General features: G+C 42.7%; 1 protein-coding gene across 1 annotated transcript; it reads left to right on the forward strand.

Annotated features, from left to right (window-relative positions):
* Positions 1-4,722: 4,722 nt before the first annotated feature.
* On the forward strand, positions 4,723-5,610 carry tcima (transcriptional and immune response regulator a). The gene has a single exon (XM_060907602.1). It carries the CDS (start codon positions 4,829-4,831, stop codon positions 5,129-5,131), a length of 303 nt encoding a protein of 100 aa, XP_060763585.1. The 5' UTR covers positions 4,723-4,828; the 3' UTR covers positions 5,132-5,610.
* Positions 5,611-16,067: the final 10,457 nt, after the last annotated feature.

The raw sequence follows: 16,067 nt of genomic DNA on the forward strand, positions 1-16,067 counted from the left end.
CACATCACATCTGCAGAGGATTAAACCAGAACATTGTTCTCACTCAACACTCAATGAGATCAAAGCTATTCTGAAGACGTTAACACTTGGAACATCTGGAGGGACTCTTCTGTACCGGAGTGCACGGGGTGCAAGAGACGTGAAGTCACAGTCTCAGACATTAAAAGAACAGCAATTCCAGCAACTGAAATGTTTAACCAGATTGAACACATGACATCAACGGGATTAGTTTCAAGCCCAAACACCTCATGCTGTAATACAGTGTATGATGGACAGACAATGAGTCAGGTTCATTTAGTGATGAGCTTTCTTCTAACATGACCATTTAAAACCCATCCATAAGTACGGAATTAAACTCACTGTGTCAGGAAAATCAAATTTTAACAATTTTTCATTCTTCTAGAACATGCGCTTTTTGTCCATTTATAGTTGCATTTGTTATAGCATGTCCAGTTTAAGCAGCCATTCTCTCAACAAACTTTTTTTCTTGAACCTCAAAAGACAAAAAAAATATATGCAATTTGTTCCAATGTAACTAAGAAACTGCAAAGTCGCATCCCTAAAAATGTAGCAATTATTACAATCGGACACTGGAGACTCCTTCCAGAAATGTTACCTCAAATCCAAGGTTATCTCATTTGAAGATATTTTAGTCATAGGATCTCTCAATGAATTTCAACCAAGCAATGCAAAGATATTGTGCTGTCCATTGTGACTAATCAGAATCCAACAGCACATTTACTTCATGGTGCAGCAATTAATTCAACATACAGTTCAGCCACAAATTATCAACAACACAGGACGTCAAGAAAAAAAAAAACCTCTAGGAGCAGCAGGAGTTTTTTTCTTTCTTTGTTGCTTATAGGTTCCTAATAAGGCAAATTGTTTTGAAAAGTTGGATTTATGGCCAATCTTGAATCTCATCTTGGCTTCGTTCTTCTCATATTTTATGCTCAGACTTGAAGAAGAGCGCGGTGTCTCCTCGCTGACGTGACCCTTAGTCCCGGTTAAATTTAGTGGCTCCCATTGTTATGATTAATAGAAGACAGTTTGGCTGGGTTTCACAAGGCCAGCGCCAACACTTCCTTCCGCCTGCTGAGGGACGACAGGGAATGAGGGACGGACAGATATGCAGGCGCGGAGAAGGAAAAAAGAACTTGTTCTCCAATACAATTCCAAACAGATGCCCAAGTGCCATGCATTCCAGTTTCTTGCAATAACAGACATTCTTTTATTGTCTACAGGGAGCTAGAGGGACATTTTAGGGATTTCTTTCATCTGACTAATGCTGTTTCTGTCGCTCTGGATTCTGATGTTTAGATCATGATTGCTGAAATAGGACATGGGGGGGGGGGGGGGGGGGGGGGGAACAACAACAACAACAGCCAAAAGAGAAACTGTAATCCATGGCAAGCCCCAGGGTACGGGCTGCTGGGAATGTGAACAACAAGCTCTGTTTACATTCACCGACTAGCTGTAAGTGTAAAGCAGCCACCCGCACCCATATGTTCAGAAAGTCCTGTTTATTAAAATCGTATCGTATACAGACAGGACATGAACAATCATTCTAAACAGCTGTTTTCCGTTTCAAATAAACTCAACTGATGATATTTATAGCACATGTCGTGGGAGAACATTAGTCTATTTTTAGGTACAACATTCAGCAGGGCCTTTATCTGATTTTTTTTTTTTAAAGACAGAAAAATATTTCCAGCTAAAAAAAGAAACCTAAACTATATTAGTGTGTTAAAATACACAATGAATAGCCGGTGAAGAATGGGTTCGTAAAGTTAGTCAGGGTTCATGTGGAGTGATGTTTTTTTTTTTTTTTTTAAAGATATTTTTTTGGGCTTTTTGCACCTTTATTGGATAGGACAGTGTAGAGACAGGAAATGAGCGGGAGAGAGAGAGACGGGAAGGGGTCGGGAAATGACCTCGGGCCGGAATCGAACCCGGGTCGCCCGCATTCATGGTATAGCGCCTTAACCACCTGAGCCACGACGTCCCCTTGTGGAGTGATGTTTAAATATATTCTGTTAGTGATGGCGTCGTGAATGAAAAGCACTAGTTATTTTTAAGCACGTTTTTCTTCTTAGATTTCTCCCATCAATCACAACCACAGCGGCACCAAACAATCGGAGGCGTCTCTAAGCTCAGGTATGTGGAAGAGGGCAGACAGCGCTTTCTTCCGACTGCCATACACTGCCTGGAGAGACAGAGAGAGAGAGAGAGAGAGAGCTGGGATAATGAAATAAATAATGACTTGTTTTCTTGTTTTTACAGTGGTGCTTGAAAGTTTGTGAACCCTTTAGAATTTTCTATATTTCTGTACAAATATGACCTAAAACAATATCAGATTTTCACACAAGTCCTAAAATTAGATAAAGAGAACCCAGTTAAACAAATGAGACAAAAATATTATACTTGGTCATTTATGTATTGAGAAAAATGATTCAATATTACATATCTGTGAGTGGCAAAAGTATGTGAACCTTTGCTTTCAGTATCTGGTGTGACCCCCTTGTGCAGCAATAACTGCAACTAAACATTTACGGTAACTGTTGATCAGTCCTGTACACCGGCTTGGAGGAATTTTAGCCCATTCCTCCGTACAGAACAGCTTCAACTCTGGGATGTTGGTGGGTTTCCTCACATGAACTGCTGGCTTCAGGTCCTTCCACAACATTTCGATTGGATTAAGGTCAGGACTTTGACTTGGCCATTCCAAAACATTCACTTTATTCTTCTTTAACCATTCTTTGGTAGAACGACTTGTGTGCTTAGGGTTGTTGTCTTGCTGCATGACCCACCTTCTCTTGAGATTCGGTTCATGGACAGATGTCCTGACATTTTCCTTTAGAATTTGCTGGTATAATTCAGAATTCATTGTTCCATCAATGATGGCAAGCCCTCCTGGCCCAGATGCAGCAAAACAGGCCCAAACCATGATACTACCACCACCATGTTTCACAGATGGGATAAGGTTCTTATGCTGGAATGCAGTGTTTTCCTTTCTCCAAACATAATGCTTCTCATTTAAACCAAAAAGTTCTATTTTGGTCTCATCTGTCCACAAAACATTTTTCTAATAGACTTCTGGCTTGTCCACGTGATCTTTAGCAAACTGAAGACGAGCAGCAATGTTACTTTTGGAGAGCGGTGGCTTTCTCCTTGCAACCCTGCCATGCACACCATTGTTGTTCAGTGTTCTCCTGATGGTGGATTCAGGAACATTAACATTAACCAATGTGAGAGAGGCCCTCAGTTGCTTACAAGTTACCCTGTGGTCCTTTGTGACCTTGCCGACTATTACATGCCTTGCTCTTGGAGTGATCTTTGTTGGTCAACCACTCCTGGGGAGGGCAACAATGGTCTTGAATTTCCTCCATTTGTACACAATCTGTCTGACTGTGTATTGGTGGAGTCCAAACTCTTTAGAGATGGTTTTGTAACCTTTTCCAGCCTGATGAGCATCAACAATGCTTTTTCTGAGGTCCTCAGGAATCTCCTTTGTTCGTGCCATGATACACTTCCACAACCATGTGTTGTGAAGATCAGACTTTGATAGATCCCTGTTCTTTCAATAAAACAAGGTGCCCACTCACACCTGATTGTCATCCCATTGATTTGAAAACACCTGACTCTAATTTCATTTTCAAATTAACTGTTAATCCTAGAGGTTCACATACTTTTGCCACTCACAGATATGTAATACTGGATCATTTTCCTCAATAAATAAATGACCAAGTATAATATTTTTGTATCATTTGTTTAACTGGGTTCTCTTTATCTACTTTTACGACTTGTGTGAAAATCTGATTATGTTTTAGGTCATATTTATGCAAAAATATAGAAAACTCTAAAGGGTTCACAAACTTTCAAGCACCACTGTAATTCCTGTAACAAGTTTAGCTGAAAAAGAGCGATTTAAGAAAGAAAGAAAGAAAGAAAGAAAGAAAGAAGCTGCCACTTTGATTTGATTTCTCCCATCAATCACAACCACAGTGGCACCAAACAATCGGAGGCGTCTCTAAGCTCAGGTATGTGGAAGAGGGTAGACAGCGCTTTCTTCCGACTGCCATACGCTGCCTAGAGAGAGAGAGAGAGAGAGAGAGAGAGATGGGATAATGAAATAAATAATGACTTGTTTTTAATTCCTGTAACAAGTTTAGCTGAAAAAAGCGATTGAAGAAAGAAAGAAAGAAAGAAAGAAGCTGCCATTTTGGTTGCCCTTTATAATTTATGATAGTTACTGTATTAGGGACGTTAGAGACCATAAGCTTTATTAATTAAAAAAAATACAAATGAAAGTATGATTGAAGGGAAATATTAATTGATGGACTTTTTTTTTCTTTGAACATATCCATTTTTAATGGAATGTCCCAATTAATCTGCACTAATTTTAAATAGTACTTACTTTATTTTAATACCATTAATAATCAAACAGCTCCTTATTATACTTTATTTCAATCCGCTTTAGTTACATAAACTCTTGGATGTGTGAAGAATAATAATAATAATAAGAATAATAATAATAATAATAATAATGTTTTTAATATATTTTTCTGATTATATTTTTGTTCTTTTAACTCGTATACAATTTTTTTTTAAATGTATTTTTCTCCTCGCGGGGGGGGGGGGGGGGGGGGGGGGGGGCGTGCCAGTAGGCTACGTGACGCAATTTCCGGAAGCAGCTCCTCAGGATACATATACCGCGAGCGCTGAGATGTGCTCTTCACTCAGCCTCGAGCGAGCACACTGAACAAAATCTCGCCAAGACTCGCGAGAATAAGCCGGCTTTCACGAAGCAAGAGAGACCGCTGCAGTGATGGCCACGTACACGAGGTCCGACAGCTGCCGGGTGTGTCCGCCTGCGCGCGCTAACCGCTTCGACACGGCGCGCCGCAAGCGCGCGGCCCCCAACATCTTCGAGCACGTGAGCGAGGACGCGCTCGCGCGGCTCTTTCGCAAGGCGGGCGACGCCAAGGCCGAGGAGCGCGTGCGCAGCATCTTCTCGTGCTCCAACGATCCGGACGAGACGGCGCGCGCTCTGATGGCGCTCAAGCAGCGGAAGAAGGACAAGTTCCTGCAGATCGCGCGCACACTGCGCGGCCTGCTGAAGCTGCGCTGAGGGCTCGCGCGCTCCTCACGGCTCCGGTAGAAGAGTCGTACAAGAGTGACAGCAGCTCGAGTGACAACGAGCGGCGAACCGACTCCGAGTCGACACTGCGCGCGCGGATGTTCAGGGACACGGAGGGGAAACTTCCACGTGCCCGGTAGAGCGCGAGACAGACAGAGACGCTGAAGGAAAAGCCGCGTATGGCAAGCCAACGGGGCCAAAACGCCACAAACGGACGGTTTTCTGAAGGGGAGCTGAAGTGCTGCTTCCAAGTAGCAGCTCAATGCATATCACATGAACGAAACTTCTCATGAACTTTTGCAAAGAGTGATGGACTTCATGAGCAACTAAGCTCCTGTATTGATGCACTTGCATAAATCATTATTATTAATGATAATATTATTTATTACAGCAGCAATGTGGTGATAACTTTTTGGTTATGCATTTGCACACATTCTGTAACTTCCACAATAAATTATGAACCAAAAACATTTTTTCATTGTTTGTCGTGATCATTTTAATGCACTGTCTGCTGGGTTCAGTTGTGTTTGTATGAAATTAGAATAAACTGGCGGCCTTTAAGCTTCCTGTAGGTCTGCTATACACCCCTTAATAACAGGCTACTTAATTAAAAAATATATATATAAATACACTACCGTTCAAAAGTTTGGGGTCACTTTGAAATGTCCTTATGTTTGAAAGAAAAGCACTGTTCTTTTCAATGAAGATCACTTTAAACTAATCAGAAATACACTATACATTGCTAATGTGGTAAATGACTATTCTACTAAACGTCTGGTTTTTGGTGCAATATCTCCATAGGTGTATAGAGGCCCATTTCCAGCAACTCTCACTCCAGTGTTCTAATGGTACAATGTGTTTGCTCATTGCCTCAGAAGGCTAATGGAGGATTAGAAAACCCTTGTACAATCATGTTAGCACAGCTGAAAACAGTTGAGCTCTTTAGAGAAGCTATAAAACTGACCTTCCTTTGAGCAGATTGAGTTTCTGGAGCATCACATTTGTGGGGTTGATAAAATGGCCAGAAAAATGTCTTGACTATATTTTCTATTCATTTTAGAACTTATGGTGGTGAATAAAAGTGTGACTTTTCATGGAAAACACAAAATTGTCTGGGTGACCCCAAACTTTTGAACGGTAGTGTAGATACATCAGCACATTTATTTATCAACTCCATTTTCACCAGAAATTTCACACTTAATGTGAATTGTGTTTCTGTAATATTCGAATGAACGTGTCGAATTTAAGGACGTTGGCTCCATCATGGGGATTAGAAATTGATAATCGATATGAATTTTTTTCTATCTCTCACTGTTAGATAATTTAAAAAAATGCCCACATGAGGAACTTCTCCACAGCAACCCACTGAGAGAGAGAGTTCTACATAGAAGCATTAATTATTAACAAACCCTAATGAGACATTTTTTTTTCTTCAAAAAGTGTCACACGCAGGACATCCTCTAATTCATCTTCATCTATATTTTAGTAAGTAAACATATGGTATTTCCACAGCACATTGAATCAATCTGCTATCAGGACTCGTTGTGTACACCTCCATCTTGCATCCAAGTGTGAACATCGGACACATCTGTGTCAGCATCTGGCAACTCTGAAGAGCATGGCTCCAGCAGAAAAAAGAAAAAAAAAAATCTTACTCAGCACTGAGATCTCGCTCTCAGGAGCCGACACCCGCACGCGTATGGCATCAGCAAGTCTGACGCACTGAAACTTGTCCTCGATGACATCATCCTTCTTCCTGATTTGCTCCAGTAGCTGCAATACAAGCAACATACTTGCATTTGAGGCAGTGCTGGTGCGTAAGATGTCTGATTAGTAAGAAAGTGTGTGTTAGTAGTGCAAGAACAAACCACAGGTTTATAATCCATACGCTTGTTTTAATACATTATCGTTTCTATAGTAACAGCAGCTCGTCCAGAGGGACTTGTGAAGATGACGGACGCTTCATATGATCGAAGCATTACTAAAGAAAAACGTACAGTATGATGTAATGAAGCACTGACACTGGAGGAGACTCCTAATGTAAGTCTTAAGTAAACATTTCCTTTGATGTTCAGCTTCACGACTGTTATAAGAGATGAATCAACACCTTCTGATGGGAGAACTGTGGTACAAATTAATATTAACGTCAGCTAGGTCTCTCAGATAGAACGTGCTAAATTATATAGGTTTTTTTTCCTTTTTTTTAAAGAAGACGCAAATGTGACATTGTTCATTCTTGTCTATCATCCGCAAAGATCTCAGAAATACATCAACAACCATTTCCAGAAATGACAAAGCAGGACATATTGAGCCCTCAGACCTGTTTGTTTAGTGTCACTGGGGTCGTCAGGATTCATTTCAGTGCCTCACACACTTCTCTGCCTTGTTGAGATAAGCACTAATGAAAGAGGATCTGGTTTCTCTCAGAGAGCTGGGGGTTTACCATTTGGAGGCTCTTCCTGTTATGTAGCATCACACTCCGGTGCTAACTGGTTTACTCCGGTCCAAGGCAACCATTCATGATGTGGATAAGAGTTTAATGAAATGATTATAACACCTGCTCTAATAAACTCATCATTTGAGGACTTCCTGCTAGCATTGGGTGGTGGCTAGTTCCATCCCGAGTAGCTGCTTGGATGGTATGATGTTAATGTTGAGTGTTAAGGTGGTTCAGGGTTGGGTTTTGGGATAAGAGCCAGCGAGAGAAGGAGGAAGATTAGGGGATAGCCACTAAGCTTATTGCTCTGGTAGTGAGTGGCTCAGCTGGAGCAAACTGGCTACGGGCGGTTTGGAGTGAGTCATCTGATATATGAGCACCCAGATGCCACGTGTGGATCCAGTCTGAGCCGGCAAGAGAGAAATACACCTTAGGCATTACCCTCTTGTAAATATTCATCAGGTGGAATGACCTGGAGTGCTCTCTTTCTCTCCCTCCCCCACAGGTAAACACTGATGATCCAGAACAAAAGACCTCGCAAACAAGCTCGAGTTTCTCCCCTCATCATTTTCTCCTCTTCGCCACTCTACTCCTTACACTTTCTTCGTCTTTCCCACCTCACTCGTTTTTCTTTGTGAGGAAATGACATGCACGAGAAACTCACCTCAGTATTACATTTATAAAAAAAAAAACAAAGTAAAGAATATTCTTCGTTTGCAACCACGTGACCAAAATTGCTTGTGTCATTGACTGCCATTTTGAAGCTTGTATTTCTCAAATCTGTTTTAAAAAAAATCATGTTGACTGCTTGAATAATATTTAGTTCTAAAAGAGCACTCACCGGGCGAGGAGGCTGCGGTATTTGAGGTAGTGGATTGACATGAATCTTGTTCTGTTGACTCTGTGATCGTTTGGGAAGATTCTTCAATCATTTTGCGTTTCTTTCTGCCCTCTGTAAGCCGATCATTTCGAGCTCCCACTTTAGTAAGGCAAGGCAAGTTTATTTATATAGCACATTTCATACACAGTGGCAGTTCAATGTGCTTTACAGAAGTAAAAGCAAAACAGTAAACAATAGAGAATAAAATTACATAAAATAAATGGGAAAAATATCTCTCATCTCCTTATCTGTAGCCGCTTTATCCTTCTACAGGGTCGCAGGCAAGCTGGAGCCTATCCCAGCTGACTACGGGCGAAAGGCGGGGTACACCCTGGACAAGTTGCCAGGTCATCACAGGGCTGACACATAGACACAGACAACCATTCACACTCACACCTACAGTCAATTTAGAGTCACCAGTTAACCTAACCTGCATGTCTTTGGACTGTGGGGGAAACTGGAGCACCCGGAGGAAACCCACGCGGACAACATGCAAACTCTGCACAGAAAGGCCCTCACCGGCCACGGGGCTCGAACCCAGAACCTTCTTGCTGTGAGGCGACAGTGCTAACCACTACACCACCGTGCCGCCCTGGGAAAAATATAATAAGAATTAAACAATAGTAGAAATAAAATAATAAAATGAAGTAGAAGTTCAAATAGGGGGAGAAAAAAAACAGCAGAATAAAATAGAATAAAAGTTAAGTAAAATTTGAAACATGCAGAAATTGTAAAAGTACAGATTATAAAACATGTAAAGAATACAATATTAATTATTTAACAGAAAGCATCTGAAAACAGCTTGGTCTTTAACCTAGATTTGAAGCTGCCAACAGCAGGAGCATTTTTAATGTCCTCTGGCAGTTGGTTCCATAGCTGTACTGCATAGTAGCTAAAAGCTGCTTCACCATACTTTGTTTTAACAACTGGTTTTAATAGTAAATTTTGCTGCTGCGATCTGGTAGATCTGATTGGGTTAGGCCGCTGCAACATATCAGAGAGGTAATTGGGCCCTGTACCATTTAGAGATTTGTACACCAGCAGCAATGCTTTAAAGTCAATTCTGTAGCTTACTGGAAGCCAGTGCTCCCACTTGGGCAAATTATCAATAACTATTCAATTTTGTATCACTGCTATGCAGATGACACCCAAATTTATTTTGTTTTATCACCTAATGATTATGCCCCCCTTGAATGTCTCTACCAGTGTATCGATCAAATCAACAACTGGATGTCACAAAATTTTCTTCAGCTGAACTCAGATAAAACAGAAGTAATTCTATTTGGAAAAAAAGATGAAAGACTCAGGATTACCAGTATTCTTGACACAAAAGGGATTAAAACTAAATAAATGGCTAAAAATCTTGGTGTTTACCAAGTACCATCTTTGATTTTGTTCTGGCCCACATTTTGCGTCAGAGTCCAGTCTGGATCCGTAAAATTGTAGAGATCAGCTGGTTTCCCTAATGGAAAGAAAAAGCAGCGTCATCAAAAATTATATTCAACTCTTTTTAAAATACCGCATGGTGGCCTAGTGGTTAGTGTGTCCACCTCTCGACCAGGAGATCGTGAGTTCTACTCGCAGTCTGGTCATACCAAAGACCATCATAAAATTGGTACCTGCTGCTGTCTGGCAAGGCACGCTACAATATCAAATCAAATCAAGTTTATTTGTACAGCGCTTTTAACAATAAACATTGTCGCAAAGCAGCTTTACAGAATTTGAACGACTTAAAACATGAGCTAATTTTATCCCTAATCTATCCCCAATGAGCAAGCCTGTGGCGACGGTGGCAAGGAAAAACTCCCTCAGACGACATGAGGAAGAAACCTCGAGAGGAACCAGACTCAAAAGGGAACCCATCCTCATTTGGGCAACAACAGACAGCCTGACTATAATATTAACACTTTTAACAGGTATAACCCTCAACTGTCCTCATGGGGCCGTCCTTCACAGGAGTGGGGCGATAAAACTCCGACCAGACACAGGGCACCAGGATGGATCAAGCAGGTCCGAGGGGCAGAAGAGGCCAGCATCTCAATCCCAGGATCAACATGTAACTCAGAGGGACAGATGGGGGGGGGGGGAGAGAGAGAGAACACGTTGTTAGGTATGCCCTAAAAATGACAAGTATTAAATCTGTGTGGTAGGCTCGCAGAGACGAGAGTCTTTACATCAGGCATGACGCACAATGGCATGTTAATATGGTAAAAAATATATCATGACCTGCTCTGGCTGGATGCTTGATTGGGTGATGGGAGCACACTCCTCAGCAATGATGAGATGCAGATGGGACCCTTAGGCCTGGCCAAGACAATTCAGTTACATTTCACCGGGTCTGGGACATGCGACAGAATGTCTGACGGCCGATTCCCTGCAGGCTACGATAGCCAGTCGAGGTCCCCACCGTCTCCACCAAAAGATTTCCTGTTGACTCCATGTAACTCAGAGGGACAGATTTGGGGTGGGGTGGGGGGTGGGGGGGAGAGAAAGAAAACACAGGTGGTTACGTATGCCCAATGTCACCTGAATAAGTAGGAACAGTATACATATTGCACCGAGTACAAGCAGGGACTCCGGCAACTAACTATGACAGCATAACTAAAAGGAGAGAGCCAGAAGGTAACACAGGCATGAGGGAGCCCCGGGACATAAAGCAGCCAGCCACTGCACCGTCAACAAACTCGAGTGAGCAAGCGAGTGGGGACTGACAGCATCCATACATCCCAGTTTACCAAAACACTCTATGTCTGAGGACCCTCCAGATCTACTCCTTTACCTCATAAACACCATTAACAAAAGGCTTGACTAAACAGATATGTTTTCAGCCTAGACTTAAACGCTGAGACTGTGTCTGATTCCCGAACACTACTTGGAAGGCTGTTCCATAACAGTGGGGCTTTGTAAGAAAAGGCTCTGCCCCCTGATGTAGCCTTCACTATACGAGGTACCAGCAGATAGCCTGCACCTTTTGATCTAAGTAGGCGTGGCGGGTCATAGAGGAGCAGAAGTTCACTCAGGTACTGTGGTGCGAGACCATTTAGTGCTTTAAAGGTCAATAGTAGTATTTTATAATCAATACGAAATTTGATTGGGAGCCAATGCAGTGTGGATAAGACAGGCGTGATGTGGTCATATTTTCTAGTTCTAGTAAGGACTCTTGCTGCGGCATTTTGAACTAACTGGAGCTTGTTTATGCACTTATTGGAACATCCAGACAGTAAGGCATTACAATAATCCAACCTGGAGGTAACGAAAGCATGGACTAGTTTTTCTGCATCATGCAATGACATTAAATTTCTTATCTTTGCAATATTTCTGAGATGAAAGAAAGCTATCCGGGTGATGTTATCAATGTGAGTTTCGAATGAAAGACTGGGGTCAATAATCACTCCGAGGTCTTTTACTGCTGCACGTGAAGAAACAGAAAGGCCATCCAGAGTTACTGTGTAATCAGAAAACTTACTTCTAGCTGTATGTGGTCCTAGCACAAGTACTTCAGTCTTGTCAGAGTTAAGCAGAAGGAAATTTATAAGCATCCAGTGTCTAATGTCCTTAACACATTCCTCAATTTTATTAAGCTGGTGTCTCTCATCAGGTTTTGCAGAGACATACAACTGTGTGTCATCAGCATAACAGTGGAAACTAATACAATGTTTATGAATAATATCGCCCAGAGGTAACATATATAGAGAAAAAAGCAGTGGACCCAAGACAGAACCTTGTGGAACACCAAACTTTACCTCGGTACGTCTAGAAATATCACCATTTATATCGACATACTGATAACGATACAGTACAGATACAATACAGATGTGAACGGGGAGTCAAATGGCCCTTTTCCACTACCCTTTTTCAGCTCACTTCAGCTCGCTTCAGCTCACTTCAGCCCGACACGGCTCGCGTTTCGACTACCAAAAACCGGCACGACTCAGCTCGTTTCAGCCCTGCTTAGCCCCTAAAACTCGCACCGTTTTGGAGTGGGGCTGAAGCGAGCCAAACCGTGCTGACTGAGGTTGGGGGCGTGAGCAGACACTCCCCTGTGCACTGATTGGTGAGGAGGCGTGTCCTCACATGCCCACACACGCCCCGCGAGCGCGCTGGGATCTGTAAACACCGCAAACCCGGAAGGAGAATAATTACGAATTACGAGAATTTCTGAAGCCTTATGCGCCTCGCCTCATCTATACGCTCTTGCCAGTATCTGTTGGCGTTGTCGGTGACAACAAGCCACAGCACCAAGACCAGCAACACTAACGACTCCATGTCATCCATGTTTATTGTTTACTATCCGGGTCGTGAGACTACCGCTTAAAAGCTCACTGAATCAGTGACATACAGAGCATCGTGGACGAGTTCGCGGAGCGCAAGGCTCGTCGTATGCCCTTCAAATAATGCGCGCAGTAGGCTATTGATGTTTTATTATAAGCCATGTACAGTATGTCACCTAATGTTTTTTTGTTTCTGAGTTACATGTTCGTTTGAAGGACTTAATGTACAAAATAACATAGTTGCACCCCGTAGTGTTGAAATTGGTAAACACAGTGCATTCAGTGAGGTTTGCACCGCCCTCCTTTTATTTCTGACTCTTCCTGTCACCGTTGCAACCTCTGAGCGCTCATTCGTATGCCCTTCAAATAATGTGCGCAGTATAGGCTATTGATGTTTTATTATGAGCCATGTACAGTATCCTAATGTTTTTTGTTTCTGAGTTACATGTTCGTTTGAAGGACTTGATGTACTAAATAACATAGTTGCACCCGGTAGTGTTGAAATTGGTAAACGCCGCAGTTGCGGACATTTTGTAGCCTAAAATGATGTTATGATAAGCTTTAATAAAGGGCCCGGTCATTTGCCCCGCCCCCGGCCCGGCTCTGACTTGTTCCGCCACTGTCACTGATGTCACTGTTTGCGCTGCTTAACGACATCACGTGAGGTCCACCCACTTTCGCTAACTCCACCCAATGTGTCCACCCACTTCCAGCCAGCACGGTTCAGCGCGGTTGTAGTCGAAATGCAACTCCAACAGCCCTGCTCAGCTCGACTCAGCTCGACTCGGCACGGCACGGCTCAGCCGCGTTTGTAGTGGAAAAGCGGCAAAAGTCTCGCAGTTACCAGAGAACTAGCCCCCTACTGTAACCCTAGCTGTATAGGCAAAAGGCTGAGGGCTGTAGAAACGGAGATCGGTGCTGCACCCATACGCCTTAAAGAGCTGGTTAGTACTGGGATAGGAGACTGCCTGGGAAGACCAGGTCCTGGCGTGGAAGGGATTTCTTTTTAAAATGAAATAGCCTTTGATTGTCAGATCACACAATCGTGTGTGAAAAGTGGCAAGTTTCTGCACGACCAGGCTATTAAACGATCCATTATTTCTTGTATATTGCGATATTTATTTATTTATTTATTTAGAGTGGCTAATCATCTTTTCTTGCAGCTGATTTGCAAAGGACACAGTTCAACATGGCCAAGTCGAAGGCATACAAAGGTGCCACAGGCAGCCGCCATACTACTCATGTTTGACCAGGGAACACAGGCCAGATATTAACACCTATGGGCAATTTAGAGTATCCAATTAACCTAACCGCATGTCTTTTGACAGTGGGGGAAACTGGAGAACCCAGAGGGAACCCATGCAGACACGGGGAGAACATGCAAACTCCACACAGAAAGGCTCTTGTCGGCCACTGGGCTTGAACCCAGGACCCTCTTGCTGTGAGGCGACAGCGCTAACCACTACACCACCGTGCCCCCATCTTTCATTAATAACTAGCAGCACTTACCATTGATAAAATGTTCACTGCAGACTCGTGTGGTTTTTGCTTTCTCATCGCTTAGATCAGCTCGGTTTATGTTGGACAGCCATTGACATCTACGCTCCGCGGACAACTCTTGTTTTTTCTCCTTGATTATTTATAATTGCTGGAATTCCAAAGAACTTAAGTTCCCTTGTCTCGAATGGAGTTGTGCCCACATCCGATTACAGCACAAACAGTAGGCATAGCGAAGAAACAAAAGGAATTCTTGAGCATAACAACCTCTCAAGCATATCTTCTATAGTAAACATGCGCTGCGTGAGTTTCCTCCAACATGGCCGACTTCCGGTTCAAAGCCTCATGCATTATTCACTATAACATCACATCACATGCAAACAAAGAATACACCTGAACATCTCAATGATCCAAATCAACCACTGATTTCAGGAAGGCTACGGTACCTCAAATAACAACTCTTTCTATCTGTGGTGAGCAGAAAAGCATCTTGGATCCAACACTGAGGTGACTGGGCTACAACAGTAGAAATGGGTCCTAAGACCCTGTCAGCGAAGAAGAACAGGAACTCTGAGATGCTTTTCGGCTCAACATGGTTGTAAAGAGTGGCGATTCATGTCATCGTAGCTTTTCCCATCAGCTTTGTTCATTCTCGTTCTCCTGCCTGTTTATGTTTATGCACCAGATGTGTTTATTTCACAGAATTCATTAATATTACTTGTTCACTGGAACACTTTCAAAGTGCTTAAGTTCCTTTAAGGAAACTTTTTTAGAGCTGGAACGGATAAATATGATACACTGATGTACTCAGCATGCCCTATCAGTCCAACATGTTTCCTGGCTTTCTCGGAAGTATGTTGGATGACTTTGAAGTTTTTGTGTGAGTGTGCTGTGTGTGGCTAGCTGAAGGAATGCCACTCCTTCAGTTCCAGCTCAAACTGGTTGGAGAGTGCGATAGAGGAAGTGATACAGATGCTGAACAGAGGAAAGGGGAACAAAGAGAGAGAGAGACTCACAGGTTGTGTGACATTTTGTAGATTCATTAGCCTTTCAAGCACGTCTTTCTGGGCATCTTTGTGAGTCAGAGTTAAATGGAAAAGTGTGTCAGTTCAAGGTAAAGAAGGTTCAACAGGGTAGCCCTGTAGATGTACGCCTTATTAAACAGTTCTGCTTTGTTGGTCACTTCCTGCTGGTTGCTTAGAAACGATAAAAACACACCGACAACAAGAAGCCAAACTGATGTTTCCTCTCTGTCAGAGGCATCAAAGCACATTCATTCAGATTATACATTCTTACTCAACCCTAAAACACTGTACAGCAATTCTTTTGACCTCATCATGAGTCAGTTCATGGTGATCCAAAAATATTTGAACAAGCACGAGGGTGTTTTTCATGGCTGAGCAAAAAGCGCGCTCTGGATTAGACCTGCTGTAAATATTTTGACTTGTAGTCTTAAAAAAAGTTGTAATATTTATTGGATCTAGTGTGCAACTGTGAGTCACAGCATGAAACATGAACATTTAGTGCTTTTTGATTTTACTTGGCCTTGTTTTTGTTTAAGCAGCACTTCACAGCTGACGCGCTTGACGACAGCAGCAGTTTTCTTCATCTGACTAATGTTTCTGACACAACTACCAGGCCTCAGTGTGCACCGTTTCAGCACAATGAGCCAAGGCGGGGTTGCACCAAATGCCAACTGGAAGCACCCTGGAGCCAAAGGACACCAGTTGGAGGTCAGTGTTTGGTTAACTGCGGATGAAAAGGTTGGCAGGAAAGACAAAAACATCAGAAGGATGAGCGTCAGATGCTGTGTTCCAACTGGTGGCCAGGCACGAGGGTGGT

This window comes from Neoarius graeffei, chromosome 24 (genome assembly GCF_027579695.1).
Source record: "Neoarius graeffei isolate fNeoGra1 chromosome 24, fNeoGra1.pri, whole genome shotgun sequence".
NCBI lineage: Eukaryota > Metazoa > Chordata > Actinopteri > Siluriformes > Ariidae > Neoarius > Neoarius graeffei.